This window comes from Vombatus ursinus, unplaced genomic scaffold (assembly GCF_900497805.2).
Source record: "Vombatus ursinus unplaced genomic scaffold, bare-nosed wombat genome assembly UNPS02014932.1, whole genome shotgun sequence".
Taxonomy (NCBI): Eukaryota; Metazoa; Chordata; class Mammalia; order Diprotodontia; family Vombatidae; genus Vombatus; species Vombatus ursinus.
This window is the reverse complement of record NW_020954710.1, coordinates 3,357,022-3,382,529: the sequence shown is the minus strand read 5'-3', so window position 1 is coordinate 3,382,529 and position 25,508 is coordinate 3,357,022. Positions and strand designations below refer to the sequence as shown.

General features: G+C 45.5%; 1 protein-coding gene across 2 annotated transcripts in view; it reads right to left on the bottom strand.

The window, feature by feature from the left end:
* The window catches only part of LOC114029511 (tetratricopeptide repeat protein 34-like), a 62,880-nt gene extending 41,706 nt beyond the window's left edge, over nucleotides 1–21,174 (bottom strand). Inside the window, exons 1-5 of one of the 2 annotated variants that reach the window (XM_027843981.1) lie at nucleotides 21,037–21,174; nucleotides 15,707–16,540; nucleotides 13,153–13,978; nucleotides 10,928–11,153; nucleotides 4,716–4,908 (exon numbers count right to left, since the gene is read on the bottom strand). In XM_027843981.1, the coding sequence (XP_027699782.1) occupies nucleotides 4,716–4,908; nucleotides 10,928–11,153; nucleotides 13,153–13,978; nucleotides 15,707–16,487 (2,026 nt within the window). In that variant the 5' untranslated portion in view covers nucleotides 16,488–16,540; nucleotides 21,037–21,174. The remainder of the gene's footprint in view (nucleotides 1–4,715; nucleotides 4,909–10,927; nucleotides 11,154–13,152; nucleotides 13,979–15,706; nucleotides 16,541–21,036) is intronic. The other variant, XM_027843982.1, reaches the window with a different exon arrangement.
* Nucleotides 21,175–25,508: the final 4,334 nt, after the last annotated feature.

Genomic DNA, 25,508 nt, shown 5'->3' with positions numbered 1-25,508 from the left:
GGGGTTAAGTGCCTTACCCAGGGTCACACAGCTAGTAAGTGTCAAGTGTCTGAGGCTGGATTTGAACTCAGGGCCTCCTGACTCCAAGGCTGGAGCTCTATCTACTGCGCCACTTAGCTGCCCCCATTTTCAGGGTTTTGAAGGAAAGAAATGGTGGAGAAATTATTAATCAAAGAACAGTTTAGGGACTACTGCATAATATGACTATTACACTCTATAGAAATGACAATTTGGAGTTTCTCAACTTAAGTTGTTGTTGTTTGTCCTTCATTCTGGAAGAGAACCATGATATCAAGAAGATGATGCCATGATTTACAAGTGAATTGGACTGAAGTGAGGCAGGGCTGTGCAGTCACCAGTCTCACTCTCTCCTCCAGAGCCATCTAGGTCCAGTGGTGAGATACAGATCAGGATGACTGGAGATGGCCCTGACTTAGGTTAGAGATGATGGGTCAGTACTCATGAGGAGAGTCCTGATTTGAGGGATAATGAACCATATCAGGAAGGGGTGAAGGTGGGGGAGAGAGATATCAGAGATCAGAAGAGAAGATATAAAAACCTTCAGGAGTGAGATGGGAAATACAGAGGCAAAAGAAGATCAGTGCCCCCTGATGCTCGAAAGGAGAAGAGAAGAGGATGCCCAGAGGAGAGAAATAGCTCCTTAGGATGAGGCCCCAACGAGAAGTTGACCGAAACCAGGTGAGCTCTGTAGTTGCTGCTGGAAACTCGTTAGAGGAGAGCTTTGGAGTTGCATGGAGACAAGAGAACCGTGCTGGGACAAGAGCTGGCTGGGACAAGAGCTGGCTGGGATGAGCTGGATTGCTCTCTCACACTATCTACGTTTTTATTTATTTATTTGTTTGTTTGGCTAGGCAATGGGGTTAAGTGACTCGCCCAGGGTCACACAGCTAGTAAGTGTCAAGTGTCTGAGGGTAAGAAGAGCCAGTCAGAGGCAGAATTTGAACCTAGGTCTTCTTGGTTCCATGGCGGGCTGGAATCATGCTGTCATTTAATATGTTAATCAACAATAATACTGAACTCATTGATGGAGAGTGGGTATGAATAGACTGCAATGTTACTGATGATGACTGATGTGCAAGATGGGGCACAAAAATAGCACTTGGGAAATAAGGAAGTGACCACCAATGGTCAAGGGCCCAAGGGCTACACTGGTACCCATGGAACCATCCATGGCCTTGAGCAATCCCTACAGCACACTGGGTGTGTCTTCTGTGGGGAATTTATGGGAGGGCCATAGCTAAGTATCCAAGTGTCTAAGGCAGCTAGGTAGCAGAGCAGATAAAGTGTTTGAGTTGAAGTCAGGAAGTCCTGAGTTCAAATCTTGCCATAGGTACTTATTAGCTGTGTGACCTTGGCCCAGACTCAGTTTCATCATTTGTAAAATGGGAGGTGATAATAGCGCCATCCTCACAGGACCATTGTGAAGATCAAACAAGATTGTTTAGCAAACCTACCAAAGCTATATCAATGCTATTGTTGAGTGTTCCAGAGGGTGAGAAAGCATGGATGGGTTATGGTTTGTACCCATGGAGGCATCATTCACATCCTCAGGGATTTGGAAATGGAAAAGAATTCAGCAGAGAATTGAATTATCCAAGGTCATACAAATTTACCATCTATTGAAAACACTGAAAGAAATGATATATATACTTCCCAGATTTGCTGTGATAAAGACACATTAGAACCCATACAATGCTTCACAGAGTACTGTCCCCTTCTACCTGGCCCTTGTCAGACTGAATCTACTATGTATAGTTCTGGGTGCTGCATTTTAGATGATGATGATGATGATTATTGATCATTATTATGAATAATAATTCTGGGCAGCTTGGTGGCGCAATGGATGGAGTGCTGGGCCTGAAATCAGGAAGACCTGAGTTCAAATGTGGCCTCAAACACTTATTAGCTATGTGACCCTGGGCAAGTCACTTCACCCTGTCTGCCTCAGTTTCCTCACCTATAAAATGAGCTGGAGAAGGAAATGGCAAACCACACTAATATCTTTGCCAAGAAAAGCCCAAAAGGGGTCACAGAGAGTCAGATATGACTGAAAACAACTGAACCGCAACAAATGAATAGTAATAGTGTTATGCACCATCAGGGAAAGGTCATCTGGCCCAACCCCTTCACTTTATAGGTCATAGGATAACTGGACCAGAGAGGCCGAAAGGGACCCAAGAACCCATCTACACCTTCATTGCACAGATGAGAATACTTAGTTAAAGCCAGAATCTTGCCCGAGGTCACACAGGCAGTGAGAGGCATGGCTTGGGTTCACATCTAGTCTCTTACTTGAAACCCAGAGTTCTTTCATTCCCACCAGGTAGAAAACTCTTTGGCCACACTCTGAATCCTTTGATCAGCCAGCCTTTCAGGTGCTCAGGGCAGGTGTCATTAAGAGATCAGAGATGGGAAATGGATTCAGCTTTCAGAAATACTGCACCCTAGACTCTGGCAAACATGGTAAATGCCAGCCAAGGCATCAGAACATTAAGAAGTGATCGTAAGAAGAATTTAGAACTCTGATCAATGCAGTTATAGATTGTAAGTTCAGAGGATTGAACATGAAACAACACTCATCTCCTGCCAGAGAGGTGATACACTTCAAATACTGGACATTTTCACGCATGGCCAAATGGAGGATTTTGTTTTGCTGGTATAGGGATGCATGTTTACGATAGGAGTTCAATTATTGTTTCTCGTTGTTGTTTAATTGCAGGACTGGAAATTGGAAGGGGAGATCATAAATACATGTGAGAATAAATTTGTTTTTAAAACCTAGTAATATTCATTTCAGGAATGCATGGTAAGTTCATTTAGCGAGCTTGCAACATGCTACTTAGACACAAGACAGCACAAAAATATTAGTCGGGAAATATGTGATTGGGAAACATATGATCTATTTGTTGAATGACAAGCTGGCCTCTTTCTGACTTCTTGGTTACTGAGTCCAGAAGGTAAAGCGTAAAGCAGAGAAATGTCAAAGTTGTGTGTGTGTGTGTGTGTGTGCGTGTGCGTGTGTGTGTGTGCGTATGTGCGTGTGTGTGTGCATGTGTGTGTGTGTTGGTTTGAGGAAGAGTTTGCTCCATTCTGGGATTTCATCCTCCATCCCAACAAGAGGGGGTGAATTTTATTTTGTGCTCAGTTTCCATCATTTAAAAAAAGGGAGTGTTTAAAAGTAGTTAATACAGCAGGTTCTATTCTTCTTTACAACATAACTAACGTGAAAATAGGTTCAATATGAATGTATACATAGAGCCTATATCAGATTGCATGTCATCTTAGGGTAGGTGGGAAGGGTGAAAATTTGGAACTCAAAATCTTATGGAAGTCAATGTTGAAAACTAAAAATAAATAAATAAAAACAAAAAAATATAATCAGAAAAAAAGTAGGAGATAGATGCCTATAATACATCTAGGATAGCTATCTCCTGTGGAATCCTGGGTCCCAGCCGGCTTTTGGGAGGCTGGAAGAGGGGGTGGGGAGCGAACAACTGGGAACTGGGGATAGTGGACACAGGGAAGCTTTACCATCCCTGGGCTTTCTTTGCAGCACACTCTCGCCCTCTGCTGGTTAGTCTTATAGCTGCACATCCATAATAAGGAAATGGATTTATAGATCTGAATCAGATCCTATTTTTCACAGATGTAAAGCTAAAAGGGAACCCACTGTAATGTCTTTGACAAGTGATCTTCTAGAGGTAATCCATTCCAATTTTGGACAGCCCTAATTGTTAGGAAGTTCTTCTTTCTTTCTATTAAATTTATTTTCAATTAATAAGCATTTATTTTCTCTTTTTCACACCTCCTTCCCCTTCCACTGAAAACAAAATCAGGAAAAACAAAATCCTTGTAACAAATATGCATAGTCGAGTTAAACAAATCCCTGCATTGGCCACATCCAAAAATGTATGTTCAGTTCTACATCTTGAGCTTTAAGAAGTTTCCCTTGACCTCAAGCCTAGATATTCTCCAAAACACTGCTCCTGATTGTGCCCTCTGGGGCCAGGCAAACCAAGCCAAACCATTCCTCTATATGATAATCCTTCAAATACTTGAACACCATGATCATGGCTCCCCTTAATCTTTCCTTCTCCAGACTAAATGTGCCCAATTCCTCTGATGGACCCTTCTATGACATGGATTTTTTATTATACTGGATGCTCTCCTTTGGACACTGTCCAGATTATTAATGTCCTTCCTCAAGCATGACCCTCAGAATTGCAGTTGAAGTCCAATCAGGGTAGAGCACAATGGGATTATTGCCTCCTTCCTCTTGAAAGCCCTGCCCCTCTCAAGGCAGCCCTTAATCACCCAATGGGTGGATGACCCATTACACTACTGTTTCATACTGGGCTTGCCTTCCACAATGGTGCAGTGGAAAGAAAGAGCCCTGGGTCTAGAAGTCTGAAGAACTAGGTTCAAACCCTACCTGTGATGCTTACTTGGGCAAGTCACTTAATCTCATTTATCATCATGGGTGTGTGGCATGATGAAAAGATGGACACACTTGGAGTCCAAAGACCTGAGTTTGAATCCTGGCTCTGACACCAACTAGGAGAATGACCCTAGATAAACCATTTAACTTCTCTGAGCCTCAGTTTCCTCATCTGCAAAATAAGAGGGCTGGGCGAGATGGTCTTTCAGGTCCCTTGCAGTTCTAAGCCTGGGATTCCATCTTCCTCCAGACATACCTGAGGCGATGATGGCGAGAGAGAGGTAGGCAATGGCCTCTTTGGTGTACGTGTCCCCCTGCTTATTCTTCAGGATTGTCACAGCCCTCGAGTGGCAGTGGGTTTGCAGTAGCTTCCGGTCCTCTTCCCTGAAGATCTCCATGATTAGCTGGAGGCAGGACGTGTCCCCAATCTGGATAACTTTCTTTATCAGCTGAACAAGGTAGGGAAGCAAAGGGAGAGTTATCCTCAAAGGAATAGGTTGGGGAGCCTGATATACAATCTTCAATAGCTCCCTATTACTTACTGCAGAAAACCTCATTTGTCATCCAAAGTCCTCTAGGCTGGTCTCCTCCCACCAACCCCAATCTCTGCATTGCACAGGGTATCAGCTGGTGATTGATGGGATGGAAAATTATGATGGATATTGGAGCCCTCATTCCAATGAAACATTTAAGCAAAGGCTAAATGAACATTTTTTTGGGGGTGGGGCGTGTGTTTGATGCAGTCATTCTTGTCCACACCTGGGTTAGCCAAGATGGGTCAAAGGACCATAGATCTACATCTGAAAGGACCCTCAGAGGCCAACTAGTGCAACCCCTTCCCCATTTTATAGATGGGTAAACTGAGCCCTAGGGAAGTTAAGGAACATGGATAGGATAACAGGATCATAGAACTAGAAGTCATGTAGCCCAACCTCCCCCTACTTTACAGAGAAGGAAACTGAGGCCTAGGGCAGCCAAGGTACTTGCCTGAAGACACCCAGACTGTATTAAGTAGCAGAGATGGGATTTGAACCCAGGTCTTCTGACTTCAGAACCAGTGACTTCTCCCTCCCAATTTTGATTGAGCTAGGTGGCTCAGTGTTTAGAAGCACCAGGCCTGGAGTCAGGAAGACCCAAGTTCATATCTGGCCTTAGACATTTATCATGTCGGTCATATCAGGCTGAAGGTGATGGATTCTGCTGGACCTCAGAATTGGCAAAAGACACTTACTAGCCGTGGAGCCATGGATAAGTCACTTAACCTCTGTTTGCCTCGGTTCCCTCATCTCTAAAATGGAGATAACAGTACTTACCTCCCATAGTTGTTGTGAGGATGGAATGAGATAATGTTTGTAATGCACTTAGCCCGTAGGATTTGCTTAATAAATCTTTCCTTCCTTCCTTGCTACTCAGCTTCGTCTCCGTCCCACCCCCATTTTCATGGACCCGACTAGAATTATGGAAAGTATTTTTCAAAAATGAAAACTTACAGAACAAAGAAATTCCAGTTTACAAAATGGCTTTGTCTCAGGATTCCTGAACAGCCAGTTCCTCCAGAATGACTAAACTCACTAATATTTGATTTACTTGCAGCGTTTCAGGCATCTTGAGACTTGAGTTCTAATCGTGATTCTGGTAGAACTCTAATGTGTGACCTTGGATGAATCATATAACCTCCTTGGACCTCAGGTTTCTGTTCTCTATGATTGGAGGTAAGGGATGGGGCTCCAGGTAGACTAGACTTCACCCAGACGTGGCCAACTCTGAGTCTGATTGCATGGTCCTAAAGCTTCCCATTGTCTCCATAAAGAGGCACACCTGGACACAATTCCTGGTCAGCCTCAAGCTCTAGCCTGGAAGCCTGGAGGCAGGGGATCCCTCTTCTCTGATGGATTCTCAAATGGATTCCCTTCCTTTCATCCACACAGGACTATCCCTTCCTATCTTTAGAGAAAGCTCAGGTTCAGGTGCAGGATACTCTAAAGTTTCCGACCCTCAATTCAGGAGGTCAGAAACTTTTGGTAGCATCAAGAGGTTTAGATAATGATAATAATAATGATGATTAACAACAATAATGATAACACCACTAATAATAATAATAACAGCTAGCACTTACATATCACTTTAAGGTTTGCAGAATACTTTAATACATTAATTATCTCATTTTATCCTCACAAACAGCCATTTTGCAGTTGAACAAAATGAGGCAGAGAGAGGTTCTGTGACTAGTCTAGGGTCTCACAGCTAATAAGTATCAGAGGCTAGATTTGAACTCAGGTCTTCCTGACTCCAAATCCAGCACTCTGGTCAGTGCACCAAGACTAAGTTAGCGGCAGAAACAGTTACTGATTTGATTTAGCCTACCAGTCAGGTTTCCTGAATCATGTTGCAGGTTCTTTATCCCACATCATTCTGCTCTCCCAAAGTTGTGCTTTCTGGGACAAGGGGCATAGTTTGTGAGCCAGAGTGGAGTCTGGGAATATGGGCATCATAGCCCATACTGAACAATTCTCCAGGTGTGGTCCACAGACCCCAAGACTCAGGTCAATACTATTTTTTATAATAATACTAAAACATTTGCCTATTAAAATGCTCCTCTCTTTTCTAATCACACATCTGTATTAATCAGGATTGTTGTTATATACTTTAACCAAAACAACATATCACAACAGATGGGATACAAAAGCAGATAGGAAAATCCAGCTGTCTTTTATTAAGACAGATGTCAAAACGATTTACAAGAAGATGGAAAACAATGACCTTCTTTGCACTCCATTTTTTGGGGGGAAAGTATAGTTATTTTTCATAAAAATATGTTATTTACATTAACATATTTGTCACTGTTATTTGAAATAAATTAGTAAATAAATATTTTAAAAGTATCCATTTTAATTTCAAATATAGTAAATATCAATAGATAGAAAATTCATGATCAAAAGCTCTTTTAGGTCTTCAATAATTTTTAATAACATAAATGGGTCCTGATTTGCAAAAATATGTTAAACAATGACACTTCTCATTAATTATTTTTTGTTTTGGAAAATATAGTTATTTTCCACAAAATATATTATTCATGTTAACATGTTTATTATTGCTATTTTAAATCATTTAGTAATTTTTTTAAATTATTAGTTTTAATTTCAACTAGAGTAAATATTGATAGATATTACCCATATAAACAAAGCTCTTTGGGGATCTTCAATAATTTTTAAGAGTGTAAAGTGTTCTGAGACCAACAAATTTGAGAATCACTGGTCTAGTAGGAAAAGTCCCAGAGCAATGGAGAACAGAAATTGGTGCATCTTTTTTTTTTTTAAATAAGACAATTGGGGTTAAGTGACTTGCCCAAGGTCACACAGCTAGTAAGTGTCAAGCGTCTGAGACTGGATTTGAACTCAGGTCCTCCTGACTCCAAGGCCAGAGCTTTATCCACTGTGCCACCCAGCTGCCCCAGAATTGATGCATCTTTGTAGAAGGGATATGGTATTATACTGCACATAAAATCAGTTCAGTATCTTTGCCAAGAAAATCCCAAATGGGGTCATGAAGAAAGGGACACAACCGAAAAACAATTGAACACACAAAAAACTACAGAACATTTGTGCCGTGGGACGCTTTTCTCTGGTGTCTGTTCAGTTCTGGGCACCACACTGTAAGAAGGACATTGAAATTTGGGAGAGGATTCAGAGGAGGGAAATCGGGATAGTGAAGGGCCTGGAGTCCCTGGTTATTTAATCTGGGGAGGTTTAGACTGAAGAAAAGCCTTGAGGTGGGGGGGGGGGGGTGGCTGAGAGTTCTCTTGGAGCATCTGAAGGGCTGTCAGATGCAGGAGGCATTAGCCTAGCTCTGCTTGGCCCCAGAGGATGGAACCAGGATCCATAGGTAGAAGCTGGCAAAGAGGCCAGTTTAAGTTAGAGCCTCCCCAAAGTGGAGAGGGCAGCACGGAGGAGGCAGCTGGGTTCGCTCTTCGAGGAGGTCTCAGGCAAAAGCCGGGTGCGGTATTTCTGGAGATGGTGGAGGTAGATTCTAGGTCGGGTATGGGTGGAGCTGGGTGCATTCTGAGGCCCTTCCAACTCTGAGATTTTGTGAGGGCAGTTTTGTCAGGCTTGTGTCGGCTCCCTGGGCAGAGTGTAAGCTCCTTGAGGGTAGGGATGTGTCTCTCCTTTATCTTCAAGCCCCTAACACTTGGCAGAGTGAGTGGGAGCAGCAGGTACTTAACAAAAGATTGCTGCACTAATTAAATGCGAATTTACATACTTTTCAAAAACAAACAACTCCTAATGAAAATTAGGTTTTTTTCTGTTCTTTTGTGGTCGCCGCCGTAGTCCTCGTCTAAGTAATAATACTCTTTGTATTTGCTAAATTTACAATAGAACAAAAAAAGAAGAGAACCGGATGAGGCCTCTGGAGACACTTTTTTTTTCTGCCACGTTTGATCCTGAACCCTCCCCAGCTCTGTCAATGAGGCTGAGCACTACTACCATGCTGCCTCTGGAGAAACGGATCACAGGTAATCATAACTAATAACAATAATAACTAGTATCTATGTAGTGCTTTAAGGCTTACATAGCACTTTATGCTTTACAAATACTATGGCATTTTATCCTCACAACAACCCTGGGAGACAGGAACTGTTATTATTCTTATTTTACAGATGAGGAAACTGAGGAAGATGAAGGTGAAGTGACTTGCCCAGGGTCACACAGCTAATAAGTGTCTGAGGCCAGATTTGAACTCAGGCTTTCCTGATTCCAGGCCCAGTGTTTGTATACACACACATATATACATACATGTATATGCACATATGCACACACAATGTATATGTATACATATGTATTTATGGTATGGGGATATACAATGCATGTGTATGTACACATACATACAACGTACTTGCACACATTTATATAATATATGCATGTATATATACACACATATTTGTGTATACATGTATGTGTATAGCTATGTATCTATATATATATACACATAAACATACATACACACATGAATATCTATATTATATATATAGATATATATAAAATATACATACACACATGCATACATGTGTATACTGGGGCCTTGAGTCAGTAAAGACCTAAATTCATCTGACCTTAGACACTTACTGTGTGACACTTATTTCTGTCTGTCTATCTATCTATCTACTATCTAGCTATCATCTATCTATCCATCAATCCATCTATCTATCTATCCATCCATATATCTACCTATCTATCTCTCTGTCTATCTTCTATCTGCCTATCTATCTAAATATACAAATATATACATATAAATTGCATACATATATAAATCTATTCACACATATGTTATGTATGTAGACCATATAGACATCCTATATACATTTGGGGGATAGTTTGCGGCAGATGGAACAGGGGAAAATGACATCACAACTTAAACAATGTAAGTCCCCCTGTGGGACGTTTTCTGTGCTAGTAAGACCTGAATGTGCCCTCTGCTGGTTAATCGAATTCCTGCACTCAGCCTTTCACCTGGGCTGAACAGGGCTGGGGCCACCATCAGCAAACCTTTCTAGCTGATGGATAACACACTTGAGAGCTAAAGGGGACCTTAGGGTGGACCTCGTCCAGTCTCCTCATTTGACCAAGGAGGAAACTGAGGCCCATGGAGGTTCATAGCCCTTTCACCAGGTCACGGCATTGGAATGTGCACCAGGGATAAAGTGGGCTGCACATTTTGGCGACATGCCGAAGAAGACCAAAGTTCAATGGCTTTTGGTCTCTGGAGGGCCTGCCCTAAGACATGCAAGCTGATTAAACGTCCCTGGCTCAAAGTTTGACTCTTTCCAAGTCGAGTTACTATGGGCTTTCACCCCATCCCTCCATCTTCCCCCTCTGAAGATGATGTTGGATGTAAGGAATGCTGAGTTTTAAACCAGAATTGGTTGATGAACTAGCATTTATTAAGTGCTTGCTGTATGCCAGGCACTGTGGTAAGTTTTGGAGACGTAAAGAAAGACAAAAACAGTTCATGTCTATAGGAACTCACAGTCTAACAGGGGAGACAAGCTGTAAACAGCTAGGTACATAAAAGATAAAGGTGGAGTAGACAGAAGGCAGTCAGAGAGGGGAGGACCAAGACAGTCCTGCTGGGGGAGGTTGTGTCTTGAAGGAGGTCAAGTAAGCCAGGAGGTGGAGGGGAGGAGGCATAGCATCCTAGGCATGGGAAAAGGCACAGACACTGCTACCTCTGAGGTCCCTTCCACCCTTGAAGCTATGGCCCTGTGATCCCTTGACTCCAAATCCAGGGCTATTTCCCCTGACCCTCCCTCCTCCCTAAATACTGAAGCAAGAAGAAATTCATCTAGTCCCATTTTACTGATGGGAAAACTGAGGCACATGTAGATGTTCAGCCTCTCATACTTGGGCCCCACTGTCTGATTTCTCTTAGGCCTGATGCCCTATTTCCTTGCACCTTTTTTCCCCTCTGCCTTACCAGGTTGGCATCGTAGAAAAAGCCTTTCCGCAGTTGCAGCAGGGCCAGGCGGGCCAGGATGGGGGACGTGTGGGGGCTCTTGGACAATGCCACTAAGAGGGTCTTGTGGGCATCTTCAATACGGCCCATTTGGTAGAGGGCATCCGCACTCAAAAGCCTGGATATCTCATCACTCGCATCTAGCTCCATCAGCAGGACCGCCAGCTGATGAACCCCATAGGCATCCCTTGGAAAAGGGAAATGAGAAGTCTAGGTCAGCTGCAGAGGGGTCAGGACGTCCATCTTGGGCTCCCTACTCACCAGTGAGGCTCCCCTGCTCTCCTCCCCACCACCCTCCTACCTGACGATGCCCTCCTCTGGCACATACTGACTGGGTGACCCAGGGCAAGTCATTTAACCTCTATAGTTAATAAATATTTATATGCTTAACTATTTATTTGTATATTTAAACTATAGGCAAGTCTCTAAATCTTTAGGCTATAAATGAAATGCCAATCTTCATAGGAGAGAGATAGAGACAGAGAGAGGGAGAGAAAGACACAGAGAGACAGAGACAGATACAGAGACAGAGAAACAGAGACAGAGACAGAGACAGAATGAGAATGTTGGAGCTCCCTAACCCAATGAAATCACAGGTCTGTATTTTTTTTTAAGAGAGAGTTTACCTTACAATATTAATAGAGCAGAATGAGAAAATGATAGCTGGCTATTTTTTTTAAATGAGATTTAAAAGTTGCAAATCACTGTCTCTATTTTCTCCTGTGACCTTCACAAAAGCCTTGTGAGGTTGGTAATCCAAGAATAATCACCCCCATTTTAAAGATGAGAAATTTCATGATTTGCCTAAAGCCCCACGGCTGGAATGAGAAGCAAAGGCAGGAATTGAGATCTCAGGCCTTTTGACTTATCATTTCACGGGTTTAGAGATTTGGACCTGAGAGAGTTTCTCATCTAATTGTTAGTTTACAGATGAAAAAATGGAGTCCTACTGAGGCTTAGGGACTTGCCCAGCTGGCAGCTAGTGGAGATGGGGTTTGAACCTAAGCCCTCGGACTTCTGGTGTACATTGTAACTGTGCCATAGTCTCCTTGATAATTTTGTAGGATTTAGAGTTTGAAGGAACTGAAAAGGTCATGTAAGGGCTGGACCCTATGACATCTATGGCCCTTTACAATTCCAGCTCCAGGGACATGTGGTTCTATCATCCCACCCTTTCATTTTATGGAGGAGGAAAAAGTGAGGTCCAAAGAGGAAATGATTTGCCCAGGGTCGTGAAGGTAACGATAATAATAATTTTAAAAAAATATTGTTAAGGTCTTCTAAGGTTTGTAAAGCACTTTACGTATGTTTTCTCATTTAATCCTCACAATAAGCTAGAGAGATAGCTGTTGCCATTATCCTCATCTTACAGAGGAGGAAACTGAGTCTAAGAGACGTTAAAGTAGCTGGCCCAATACATCCTCACACATGTAGCAAATGACTGCAGAAGGATTTGAACTCGGGTCTTCTTGACTCAAAGTGTGGTACTACACCACCTCACTAGCATTCGAACCCAGGTTCTCTAACTGCAAATCCAGGGTGCTTTCCGTGATATCCTATCTGCCTGAGGTACAGAAGAATCAACCTGCTGTACAAATGCAGGGTAGTAAAAACCAGAAGATTTACATTCTATTCTTAGGACATTAGATTAGAAGCTCCTTGAGGGCAGGGACTATCTTTTACCTGTTTTTGTATCCCTAGCACTCTGCCTGGCACATAGTAGGTGCTTAATAAATGTTTATTTACTGACTGTCTCTTAGTCCTGCCTTTATTCTGTTCTCTGGCTATAGGGAAGTCACTTAACTCCTTTGCCTCATTTTTTTTGTTGTTGTTGTCGTTCAGTCATTTCAGTCATATCTGACCCCATTTGGGGTTTTCTTAGCAAAGATACTGGACTGGTTTACTATTTCCTTCTCCAGCTCATTTTACAGATGAAGAAACTGAGGCAGATAGGGTTAAGTGACTTGCCCAGGGTCACACAGCTAATAAGTGTCTGAGGCCAGATTTGAATTCAGGAAGATGAGTCTTCCATGCCAGGCACCCCGAGTTGCCCCTGATGGTTGGGAAACTACCTGCACAGACTTCAAATAAAAGGTGAGGGATGTTAGGGCGTCCCTTGAAAGGGGTCTTCATTCTCTATCCTGTTGTACACTACTTTAAAGGTTAAAGATGAGAATTGGAATTACCCCTCTTTCGCAGGCAGGCTGCCCTCTTCCTCGGTAGCCTTCTTGCAGCAGATGCTGGTACCTCCCGGGGCGGGCTCCGCCCTCCTCTGCAGCATCTTCTGCCCTTCCTCCTGCAGCACCTTCAGCAGCAGTCCCCGCTGATTCCAGGGGATATAGGACTTGACGGTGAAGACGGCTTCTTTCAGCCTCAGCCTGGAGGCGGTGATGTAGTCCAGAGTGGCCAGGTACGGACTGCCGGCCAACAGCCGCAGCAGCCCGCGCCCACACAGGGCTCTCACGCAGCTCCCAGGGTGGGGGGCTTCATGTTCCACCACTGCCTGGAAATCTTCCAGGGCTCGCCCTGCCTCCCCTGCATGGAGGGTGCAGAAACCCCGAAGCGTGAGCAAGGTGCTGAGGTAGGTGGGGTGCTCGGACCCAAGGAGGCGATCGCAGAGCCCCAGGGCAGCGTGGCTGTCACCAGACAACAGCAGGCAGTCAATGAGCCGGACAGTCAGCTCCCGCTGGGCCCCGAGGGGAGCCACACATAGGAGGAAGCGCAGGGTGTGTATGATAGGAGGCAGTAGCTCTGTGCCCCCATCGGCTCGGAGCTCCACGCGAGCTCTCACTGCCTCTCTGAAAAGGGAAAAGTCCCTCTCCAATATCTCCTGGGCCTGCGCCAGGATCTGATCCATGTCTCTGGGTGAGAACACCTCCTCCAACTGCCTCTTTGCATGGTCCGGGTTCAGCCGGAAGGCTTCCTGGAGGTCCTGAAGTATCTCCCGGCTCCGGCGACCAAGGCAGAAAGAGGCTGCTGCCCGAGTGACCAGCAGGACGGATGGACACTCTCCTTGGGGAAGAGCAAGGTGTGCAGAAGAGGAAAAGACAAGTCAGCCTGGGGCGACTGTACTTACAGGTGAATGAACCATCTGGGTCTTTACTTAATTCACTACCTCCAGTTATCAGCTGGGCAAGATGACCTCAAACAGAGCGCACAATCATAGCCTCTGAACTCAGCCTCCTTATTTACAGATGAGGAAACTGAGGTTCAGGGAAGATAAGGGAAGGAATTGCCTTTGGTCTCCTGGGTACCAATCATCAGGGGTAGAATTTGAACCTGGGTCCTCTGACCCCAAAGCTGAGTTTTTTTTCTACTGAACCCACGTTGTCTCCCTGACAGGATGGGATTCCCAGCTCCTGATACTGGATGAGAAAAAGGGGCTCAGCCACTCCATTTCCTTTTTATTGTCCCATTTTCACGGTCTTTGGAAGCCTTTATCAGGCACTAGTTACACCAGATGGTTCCTAGGGGGCCTTTCCTACTCTGACATCCTGTGATTCTATGAATCAAACTCTCTACCCAGGGGGATAATTTTTGGCAGATATGGAAAATAATCAGTCACAGAGCTCTGGTTTTGAAACTAGAGATCAAGACTGGATCATATCTGGGAAGGTGGGCATCACTTTCACCATCCTTAAGCAGTTCTATCCTAGATGCCTAGACCCTCTGTTGTCTGACTCTCCATGACCCCATCTGGTGTTTTCTTGGCAAAGATACTGGAGTGGTTTGCCATTTCCTTCTCCAGCTCATTTTACAGATAAGGAAAGTGAGGCAAACAGGGTGAAGTGGTTTGCCCAGGGTGCCACAGCTAGGAACTGTCTGAGACTAGATTTGAACTCAGGTCTTCCTGCCTCCAGGTCTAGCTCTCTGTGCACTATGGCACCACCTGGCTACCCCTCAGTCCTATCCTACAAAAGCCCCAAAATATTTCCTATTGAGGTATAATGATCTGAATCACTGATCCCATAGATAATGATAATGATGCCATAGATACAGCTGGAAAAGTCCACCCACTCCCCGATACAGATGGGGAAACTGAGGCAAACGAAGGGTAAGTGATTTCCCCAAGGTCACAACAAAGATGGGATTGAGACCCACAGATGTATAACTGGAAGGTCATTGAGTCCAAAGTGCTTCTTGTACAGATGGAGAAATTAAGGACCAAGGTGGTCCTTAGTTATCTAGCTTGTCCAAGGTCACACTGTTAAGTGTATTTACCTTTCATCTATAGGGGGAAGGGGAATGAGCTTTATATGGCACCTACTATGTGCCAGACACTGGGTGCTAAGTGCTTTATAATTGTTTCATTTGATCCTCATAACAATCCTCAGAGGTGGGTGCTGTCATAATCCAAATTTTACAATTGAGGAAACTGAGGGAAAGTGACTTGCCCAGGGTCACACAGCTAGTCAATGTTGGAGGCTAGACTTTATATCAAAGAACTTTATATCAGGGGCTTAATAAATGCTTGACTGACTGACTGACTCCCCTTGAATATGACCCTCAATCACCCACCCCCATGCCTTTGTACGGGTGGTCTTCCATGTCTGGAATGTTCTGCCTCCTAACCTCCATCTCCTGACTCCTCCGGCCTCCTTCCAGACTCCGCTCAAATCCCACCTTCTGCAGAAGACCTTCCCTGGCTGGTATTTGGCCATTAACCACCCACTTAGGCAGCTAATGTTAAGATTTTTCTTTTATCTTCATCATTAATACTTAAAAATTGTCTGCTAGTACCTTGGAGTTTGCCGCCAGCCGAGGTTGATTCAAGGATGTGACTGCACATGGTCACGCACTCCTCCAATCTGCCTATCCTGAGCAGAGACACAACCTGTGTGGAGGTTGCCTGGGTCTCTCTGGGGGCCAGGGCAGCTAGGAAGCAGTGACACTCACTGACCCACTGGCCTCCAGCTGCCTCTGCCTGGTGCTGCTCCAGGAGGAAATCCTGGCAGGCGTGGATGAGCAGGGGGAGGTGGTCCCGTTGGTGAGAGAGGATAAAGCCCAGAGTCTGGTTGGCATATGTGACGAAGGCCTGGAGGTACTCTATGATGCCATCACCCACTTTGGCCCCAGACAGGATCCAGGCCAGAGCTCGCATGAGCCGCAGCTCCAGGGATCCTGGGGCGTCGACCTCCAGAAGAGTGTTACATCGGCTGGCCACTTCCTCATGTCGCCCCTGCCCCATCAGGGTGGTCAGTCTATAGAGGGAGGCAGCCAGGTTGTTGGGGTGGAGGGCGCTGAGGAAGGCGGCAGCCAGGGCCACAGTGAGGGACACCACGGCCATGCCATCCCAGTGGATAGAGGGGATCTGGGCCTCTCCCCGGCACCAGGCCTCGAGCATGGAGACCACCTGCCCCGTCTGCTCCTGGCTCAGTGACTGCTGTGCCCTCTGCACTACTGAGGATGGGTGGCAGCTGAAAGCAGCCAGGTAGAAGGCAGTGGCCAGGGGGAGCTCATCCAAGGTCAGGTGCCGGTCTCCCTCCTGCCACAGATGGACAGTGAGCTCCTGGGCTGACATCCCGCATAGGCCTCTTATGGTCACATCTCTTGCTCCTTACCCTAGGGGATCGCCTGTAGAATGGAGAATACAGTGGTCAGTGATGAAAGGGTAATGTTAGGCCCTCAGCAGGGCTGTGTTCCTCAGTGCTGACCCACCTGCCAATGTTCCCCCACTAACATTTCCCTCCAAAGCCTCATCATTGCACAAAAGTGACTCTGGATTTGTGAAGGCAACTGGTCCCTGATTGGTTCCATGATGTAATGGTGATCACATCTGCTTTACACATAGAAAGTCTTAGGTTTGAACCCAAGTGGGGGTATATATTTAAGGGGTATCCTCAAACTTGCAGTCTGGAACACCTGGTTTGAATTATCCCAGACACTTACTAGCTATCTAAATCAAAATGAGATATGGTAATTATTTGCCTTATTTAAGGTAAATTGCTTAACCTTTCTGGGCCTCAGTTTCCTCTTCTGTAAAACAAGGGGGTTGGATGTCATGGCCCCTGAGGCCCCTTCCAGTTGTAGGCCTAGGATGCTATGAGAAGAAATAAACTTGTTCTGCTTGGCCCCAAAGTGGAATGGACACCCCTCCCCCAGGGAGGTAGTGGGATCCCCCTCATCACAGGTCTTCAGGAAGAAGCCTGATGACCACTTGTCTGGGCACCTTAAAGGCCATGATGTCCAACCCCCTCATTTTACAGATGAGGAAACTGAGGCCCAAGAAGGCTAAGGTCCAAGGTCACGTGAGGGAATTCTTGCTCAGAGACAGGTTGGACTCAGGAGATAGACCCATCCATCATCCATTTGGTGAGCACAGGCCCAGTGACCATTACCTGCACAAAGCTCTTGTCTGAGGGCCAGCCTAGCTCATCAAAGTAGCTCAACCCCACCTCGGCAGTGGGACAGTGGACCTTTTAGCCCTAGAAACTCTAAATCAATGGTACTGTGGTCCTATCATCCTGCCCTGTCATTTTACAGAAGAGAGTTGGAATGCTGTCTGCTAATGGGTGGGGGGAAGCTGGGAATTTCATCTAGGAGGAAGCACCCACACTGGTCAGATCACCAGTGGTGGCCAAGGTATCTTTTCCAAAAAGGCTTGTGAAATGAAAGAAAGGATGGACCCTCATGTATTTCAATGACTGAATGCAGGAAATATAACAAGCTCAGAGTAGATGCTCAGAGATCCAGAGTCCTAGGGCTTCCTGGGTCAACCCTCATTTTACAGATGAAAGAACTGCATAGGAAGAATCGTTATCCCCATCTTAGAGGTGAAGACACTGACATAAAGGAGTTAAATAATTTATTTGACATCACACAGGAAGTGACGTTTTTTCTTTTCTTTTCTTTTCTTTTCTTTTCTTTTCTTTTCTTTTCTTTTCTTTTCTTTTCTTTTCTTTTCTTTTCTTTTCTTTCCTTTCTTTAAAGCTTGCATCACCCCTGGGCTATTCATGGGCCTGGTCCCACTCTGATTGGCACAGGAGCCTTGACCTACTCCATTTTCCAAACTGGACTGATTCACCACTCCTGAAGCAACCTGGTGTCCCCCTTGTTCTCAGAGGGCTAACCGTATTGACACTAAACTTAATTTAGACAGTAGATCAACAGCCCACTGAAAGCAGCTAGGATAGAGCACTGGATCTGAAATCAGATCTGATTTTAAATCTGATATCAGATTCTTATTAGCTGTGAGACCCTGGGCAAGTCACTTAACCTCTGACTGCCTCCGTTTCCTCACATATAAAATGAGATAGCAATTGCAAATATTTCCCAGGGCTATTGCAAGAATCAGATGAGGTAATATGGGACATAGTAGGTGCTATGTAAATGCTTTTTCCCTTCCCTTTCCATCCTCCTTTGAAATTCAGAACTCCTGAGCTCCAGAGATTCACCAGCCTCAGTGTCTCCACTAGCATATGGCACAGGCATATGTCACCGTGCCAGTCTCACACAGCTAGTATCGGAAGGAAAATATGAACTCTAGTCTATGGGTCTTTCTGCCACCTTTCAATTCTTTAAATACTACCTTCCTGAGTACAACTTGAATGACTGTGAACTGAAGGGGACATAAACTTATTGGAGGGGCAGGGAGGGAAATCCCAGGAAGCCCCCTAGCTAGAGAGGAGGGAGAATTTTATCTTCTTGCAATGGAGCCATTCACAGGATCACTGGAGTATCTATGGAGAGACCTGTGATTTCACTGATATACTCCCTCTACTAAGGAATGAATTAATGAACAAAAAATCAAATATTAAATGCTCATTATGTTTCAGGCACTGTGCTATGTGCCGAGGTTATAACTACAAAAAGTAAGACAGTCTCTGCCCTCAAAGAGTTTATATTCTAATAAGGAAAGACAACGCATATAAACAGCTGTTCTATAACTTACAGTCAGAGAATTATCTAAGACATTAAGTGATATGGCCATGCTCCCACAACTAGCATGCCAGGGCTTTGTGATGGTGAAAATGACCCACTACCCACTGCACCACAAAGAGGCAGTGCTGGAAGAGACCTTGGGAGATCGTCTGTTTCAGCTCCCTCCTCAAGGGAAGAAAAAAAGAAAAAAAAAACAAAGTCACATGATAACTTTATTATGTATTTAAAAGTAATAGCAAGTTGTACATAAGAGATTTGCAGTTTCATGTACAACCATCTTTTTTTCTGTTCTACTATGCTGTGGAAATGCTTGCTTTATTTCTTAAGTTCAGAATAAAATAAAGATTTTTTAAAAGAAGAGAATAGGTTCAAATAAAACTTTCAGACCCATAAAAAAAAGTCAGGCCCAGAGAGTTGGGTGACTGGCCCAAGGACACACAGCTAATAAGGCTCAAATTCGGAGTTTGCCACTTTCTGCCCCTGTGACTGCGAGCTGATCATTTAATCTCTCTGGGCTCAGTCCCTGACCTGTTTAAATGAGGAGGTTGGGCTAGCTGACCCTGTAAGGTCCCTTTAACATCTAAAGCCATTCTGGCCGTGGACCTACTCTCCCCATAGGAAATTAGGACTCCAATCCTGGCTCCTCCCTGACTGTACTTGGGTTGAACCTTGTCTTATCATCCTCGGGAAAGAGGCTTACATTGCTCTGCTAGGTCTTCTCCCCATTCCTTTCTCTCCCCCTTTTTCTAGAGCAATTTAAATGTTGCCTTCCTCCTCAGACTATAAGCTCTTTGTGGGCAAGCAGTCTTGTTTGCTTGTATTTGTATCCCCAGTTCTCTGCCCAATATCTGCCATGTAATAAATACTTAATAATTACCTATGCATCCTATGCTCTTATTCCTTTGTTCACAATACACACCTAATAAGTCTTTATTGAATTGAAATGATCAAAATAAATCATTAAACAATGATTACTCACAGTTCCTTGTTGTTGCTGTTGTTGTGTATATTTTAAAAGAGATTCTGGGAGGTTAGGTCCCAGCTCCCAACCAGCTCCCAGCTCCCAGGTCTGATAGGAAAAGTACTGGCTCAGACCAATGACCCCCACACCACACCCTTCAAAAGAGCCCTGCCCAAGGCAGGTCCATGGAAACTGTGACTCCCATCCCCATTAGCAGGTTGGACAATGAGCATTCACTCTGGGAGAGGCTGCCCTGTTAGCTTTGGAGTGGGAGACTGGCTTGAGCCCCTGTATGCTGATTGGCTTGGGTCCTGGTCTCTTGGGGCTGGGGCTGGGTCTGGAAAGTTGGTGGAGCAGGGATGGATGGAGGGAACCATCGCAGAGCCACTGATGAGAATCATGGAGTGCCAGAGGCAGAAGAGAGTTCAGAGGTCATCGTCCCCCACCCCCCCCCCGCCCCTTAGCCGAGCTAGACTCCCCTCTGGAATAGCTCCAAGAAGCCATCAGACAGCCTCTACCCATGGTTCCCTGGAAGTGGGGCAAGATAGGGGAGTCCTCAGTCCTCAGGGGAGAGAAGAAGGCTGGGCGGACTCACTTGGGAAGGATTTTTGCTTTCTGAATGAAGGGAAAGGAATAGGAAGAAAGGCAGCTGGAGAGAGAGCGGGAGAATGATCTCTGTTGGAGGGGAAAGGGAAATAGATTTCAGAAAGATTCATGGAGTTTTGGGCTGTCTATAGATCTTAGAGGTTTGGAGAGCCACTGAGGTACCTGCTTTCTCAGGCCATGCCTCCCTATGGCTCTCTTCCTGCTGTCACCTTTTGCCCCAGCCCAGTGCACTCCAGCCCAGGCCATCCCAGAGCCCCCTAGCCCCTCCCGCCCCCCCTCAGCCCCCCTCAGCTTAGCCTAGCACAGCACACCTCTGCCCCGCCCAGCATATCGCAGCCTAGTGTACCCCGGCCCAGCCTAGCTCTGTGTAACCTAGTTCAGCTCAGCCCTGCCAGGAACAGAGCATCTCAACCCAGCCATAGTACAGCCCAGCCCAGCGTATCGCAGCCTAGTGCACCAGCCCAGCTCAGTGTACTGCAAGCCTAGTGTACCCCGGCCCAGCCTAGCTCTGTGTAACCTAGTCCAGCTCAGCTCTCCCAGGCATGGAGCATCTCAACCCAGCCATACCACAGCCCAGCCCAGTGCACCCCAGTTCAGAGCACCTCAACCCACAGTGCAGTACCTGTGCTCCCTAAGCACTCAAGTCTGGGGGGGAGGGCTTCCCGTGGCCCCTGTGCCAAGAAGTAGGACTCAGCCTGTGCACCTTGGGCGTGGAGGGTCAGGAGGAAGGCGGCACTCTCTTACTCAGCGGGACTGCCAGCCCAGGATCTGTCCCTCCACGTGGAATGTTTCCCGGGAGATCATCAACAGTGTCCTGGTACTTGCTCCCTAGCTTAGCCCAGCCCTTATTGGCTGCAAGCCCAGCCCAACCCTCACTCAGCCCAGAGCACCCTATCCTGTCCATCCACACCCAAGGCGTCCAAAAAAGGGCTTCAGCGCCTCCGCAGTACCTCCCCTCCTAGGACTTCTCAGCCCCAGTGACCTGGCCCCTGAAAGGAGCCAGGGAAGCTCCAGATGACTAAGGAAATATCCAAGCAACCCCAGGATTTGAAGACTCCTGCCTGCCAGTGTTTTCACACACAAGAAGACCCAGCAGAGCAGCATTCCAGGAGGGAGACCTCTGGTCGGCTGGAAAGAGTACTTCATTTAATGGGAATCCTGCCCCTGCCGCTAAGCACCGGAGTTAGTCATTAACTCTCGAGGCCTCAGCTTTCTCATCTGTAAAAAGAGAGCAGTGTGGAATATGATAATGGCTAAAGTCCCTTTCGATTTTTTAATCTATGTATGCCTTCATGAAACTGTACCTGGACCAAATTCTGGTCCATCACCCCTTCATCACCCCTAGGCAATGGCCATTGGCTTAAACTAAGCCTACAGGGAAGGGGGGCCTACTCCCTCTGGAGGCTGCCAATACCCCCTTGGGACAACTTTAGTGTTTAGTGAGTTGGTCTTCAGTCAAGGCTGGAGTTGGCTCTGAGACCTCCACCCGCTGCTCCTACTGCTGCCTTGGGGGCTAAGAACAAATTCAATTCTTCTGTGTATCCCACAACCCTTCAAACACTGGAAGATAGTTATGATGTCCCCTCCACTCAATTTTCTCTTCTCTCTTTAAACAGTTCTCATATGACAGGGTCTCAAGGATCTTCATCATCCTGCTCACCAGCTGGGGGCGATCTCTAGTTGATCGTGGACCTTCCTAAAATACAATGGTTGGGAAGGGACACAATCCTCCAGATGTGGTCTGACCAGGGAGGGCAGAGGACAGTGGGACTATCCTCACTATAACCCTGTATGCTATACCTCTCAATGTAATGGACAATCCTCCCGCCTTTCTGGGCTGCCATATCTCATCTTGAACTCGCAGTTCACTAAGACGCCCAGATTTCCCCCCTCAACTGATTTTCCTTTTCTTTTTTGTTTGTGAAGGTAATTGTGAAGGCCAAGAGGGTCCTATTATCCTTCGCTGGCTGATCAGAACATTTCACAGGCTCAGACGGCAGCCCCCAGAGCACAAGCTCAAGTGTGACTCATGGCTGTGTCATCTATCACCCACAGAGCTGTAACTAGGATGGGGTGGCTGGTATCTTTCCCCCGGGACTGGTGTTTCCTCCCAGGAGCTCTACTCTGTGCCTCATAGTCTTCTATTAGCCCCTAGCAGAAGGCAAATCCCAGGAAATGGCAGGAAAGTAGTGGTGATGGGTTGTTGGATTTCAGAAGAAAAGGGAAAGAGGTGGTGCTACAGGTAGGATTGTTTTGCACAATTTAACCCCAAGAACTGAGATTCCTAGTTATCGCTCTGACCATCAGGTTTCATAAACTAAGGTATCCCAGCATCGTAAGTTTGTAAATGGAAGGGACCTTGGAAGTTATCTTTCATTTTATTGATTAAGAAACAGATGCAGGGCGAGGTAAAGAAACTTTATCAAGGTCACATGGCAAGTGGCAAAACCAAGCTTCAATGACCTCTAATTCTAAATCAAATCCTCCTTTCTCTCCCCTCACTCCCCTTCTCATGGGTCCTCATCCCCTTCCATCTGGACTATAACAACAGTATCAGTCTCCATGCTTCTTGTCTCTTTAATCCATCCTTCATACAGCTGCCAGAATATACTCCCTAATTGGTTCCAGTGTGACCACGTTACTCTCCAGATCAAGAAGTTTCATGGCCTCCATTACCCTTAGGATAAAATCCACATTCCTTAAAGAGTTTCACATTCTATAGGGAAATGTGAATTTTGAGTCCTTTCCTGACATAATCCCACTTTGCCTTAGTATTTGGGTGGGGCTACTCCTAAGGAATAATCTGTACCTTTTCCCCTCCCAAGGCAGGGGATGCTTTCAAGGTAGAGAGCAATGAACCCTGCATATGGAGTCAGAGGACCTGGGTTTGAATCCCACCTTGGTCACTTACTATCTGTGTGACCTTGGACAAGTCCTTTCCCTTATGGAGGGAATCTCTGTAAAATAAAAAATAGAGTCGAGATAATTTCTGAAGTTCTATCTAGCTCTAAAGAGGAACAGGGGTGCGGGAAGAGAGTATAATAGTAATCTGACCCTCTGGAGGGTCTTCTAAGTAGCCTGGGCATCCTCTAGTCAGCTAGGAGGCACAGTGGATGGAGTGCTAGACTTGGAGTCTGGAAGGCTTATCTTCTTAAGTTCAAATCTGGCCCTAGACACTTACTAGCTGTGTAACCATGGGCAAGTCATTTAGCCCTGTTTGCTTCAGTTTTCTCATCTGTAAAATGAACTGGAAAAGGAAATGGCAAACCACTCCATTATCTCTACAAAGAAAACCTCAAATGGGGTCATAAAGAGTTAAACACAACTACCACAGGTCCCTAGAACTTAGCTTGGTGCCTGACACATAGTAGGTCTTAATAAATGTTTATTGATTGATTGATGGACTTTGGTAAGTCATTTTACCTCTGTCTCTCTCAGTTTCAACTGTAAAATGGGGACCATAAAAACACCTATGTCCCAGGGTTCTTATGAGAGTCAAATTAAATAATATTTTTTTTTTTTTGACGAGGCAATTGGGGTTAAGTGACTTGCCCAGAGTCACACAGCTAGTAAGTGTCAAGTATCTGATCTGAAACCAGATTTGAACTCAGGTCCTCCTGAATCCAGGGCCAGAGCTCTATCCACTGTGCCACCTATCTGCCCCATGAAATAATAATTGTAAAGAGCTTAGTGCAGTGTCTGCACATAGTGGGTGTTTAATCAATGCTCATTCTCTTCCCCTTTCCCTTTCCCTTTCTCTTTCCTGCTATGTGGATGACCTTGTTAGTAATGGGACAGTGGCCTCAGGAGCTTGCATGCCAGCAGCATGAATGATGAGCCTACCCCTGACAGAAGCACAGACTTCTCTCTGGCCCTCAGACTCTTGGGTTATAGCCTGACCCTTTTTCTCAGCTCTGTTGCCACAAATAGAACTGTCTCTCTCCCTCCGCCCTTCTCCTCTGTGCCTCAGTACGATTGATGAAGTTTGTGACAGTTTATTAAGAGATTTCTCATTACTTTGCTTTGATTACTTTCATTTTAATTATCCTAATTAGCCACCAGGCTATAATTGAGAGGGGCTGTCACCGCCGACCATAGGTGATATTGTCAGAAAAGGGGGGCTCAGCTCAGAGCGGGGCCATTTCACATTAGAAATCACATTAGGCAGAGGCGAGCTGATCAAACATCACATGCCTGGCCTCTGGGGCTGCTGTGCCAGGAGGTCCCGCGGGTGCCAGCCAAATGAGCCTGGCAGTCTCAGCGGATCCTAAGCCTGTGACACAGACGCATTACCCCTCCCTCGCCATGAGTCTGCCAAGCAGCGCTGTCACAGAAGCCCGAAGGACATGGAAATATGATGCTTTTTGAGAATGTGTACAAGTCTTCACAAAGTCCTTTGAAACTTTCATCACATCAGGTGAAACGATTGACCCATGTTTGAAGCCTCCCTCTCATTGACTGGTTGGCACAGTGAATAGAATACTAGGCCAGGAGTCAGGAAGACCTGAGTTCAAATTCAGCCTCAGAGACTTACTGACTGTATAACTCTCGCAAGTCACTTAATCTCTGTCTGCCTCAGTTTCCTCATCTGTAAAATGAAATTGGATTAGATGATAGATTCATTGATTCAGAGTGGAAGGGTCCTAAGAGGCCACTTTGTCTAAGCCCCTCTTCACCAAACAAGTCAAACAGGTAGTAATCATCAGAGGTAATATTTGAACTCAGATCTTTAGACCCCATAACCACTATAGATGGTCAATATAATCTGTGAAAAAGTTAACTTATTAAGGTCCAGGATTACAATGTGCGAGGTGGTGTGGTGTCACGGACGAATATTATATATTCATTTTATGGGTCATTTCCTGGCCAAATATTACTCTCTTGTGACCCACATGGCAGTCTCCCAGAGTATATAGAGAACCAATTCTGGAATCAGAGGACTCGAATTCAAATCTTCCTTCTGCTCTCTATCGCTTACATGACCTTGACCAGGTTTCTCACCCTTCTTGGCTTCGGTTTCCTCATATGTCAAATGAGAGGATTGGGCTAGATTAGATCTGAGGTCCCTTCTGTCTCTAAAGTTATGATCCTATG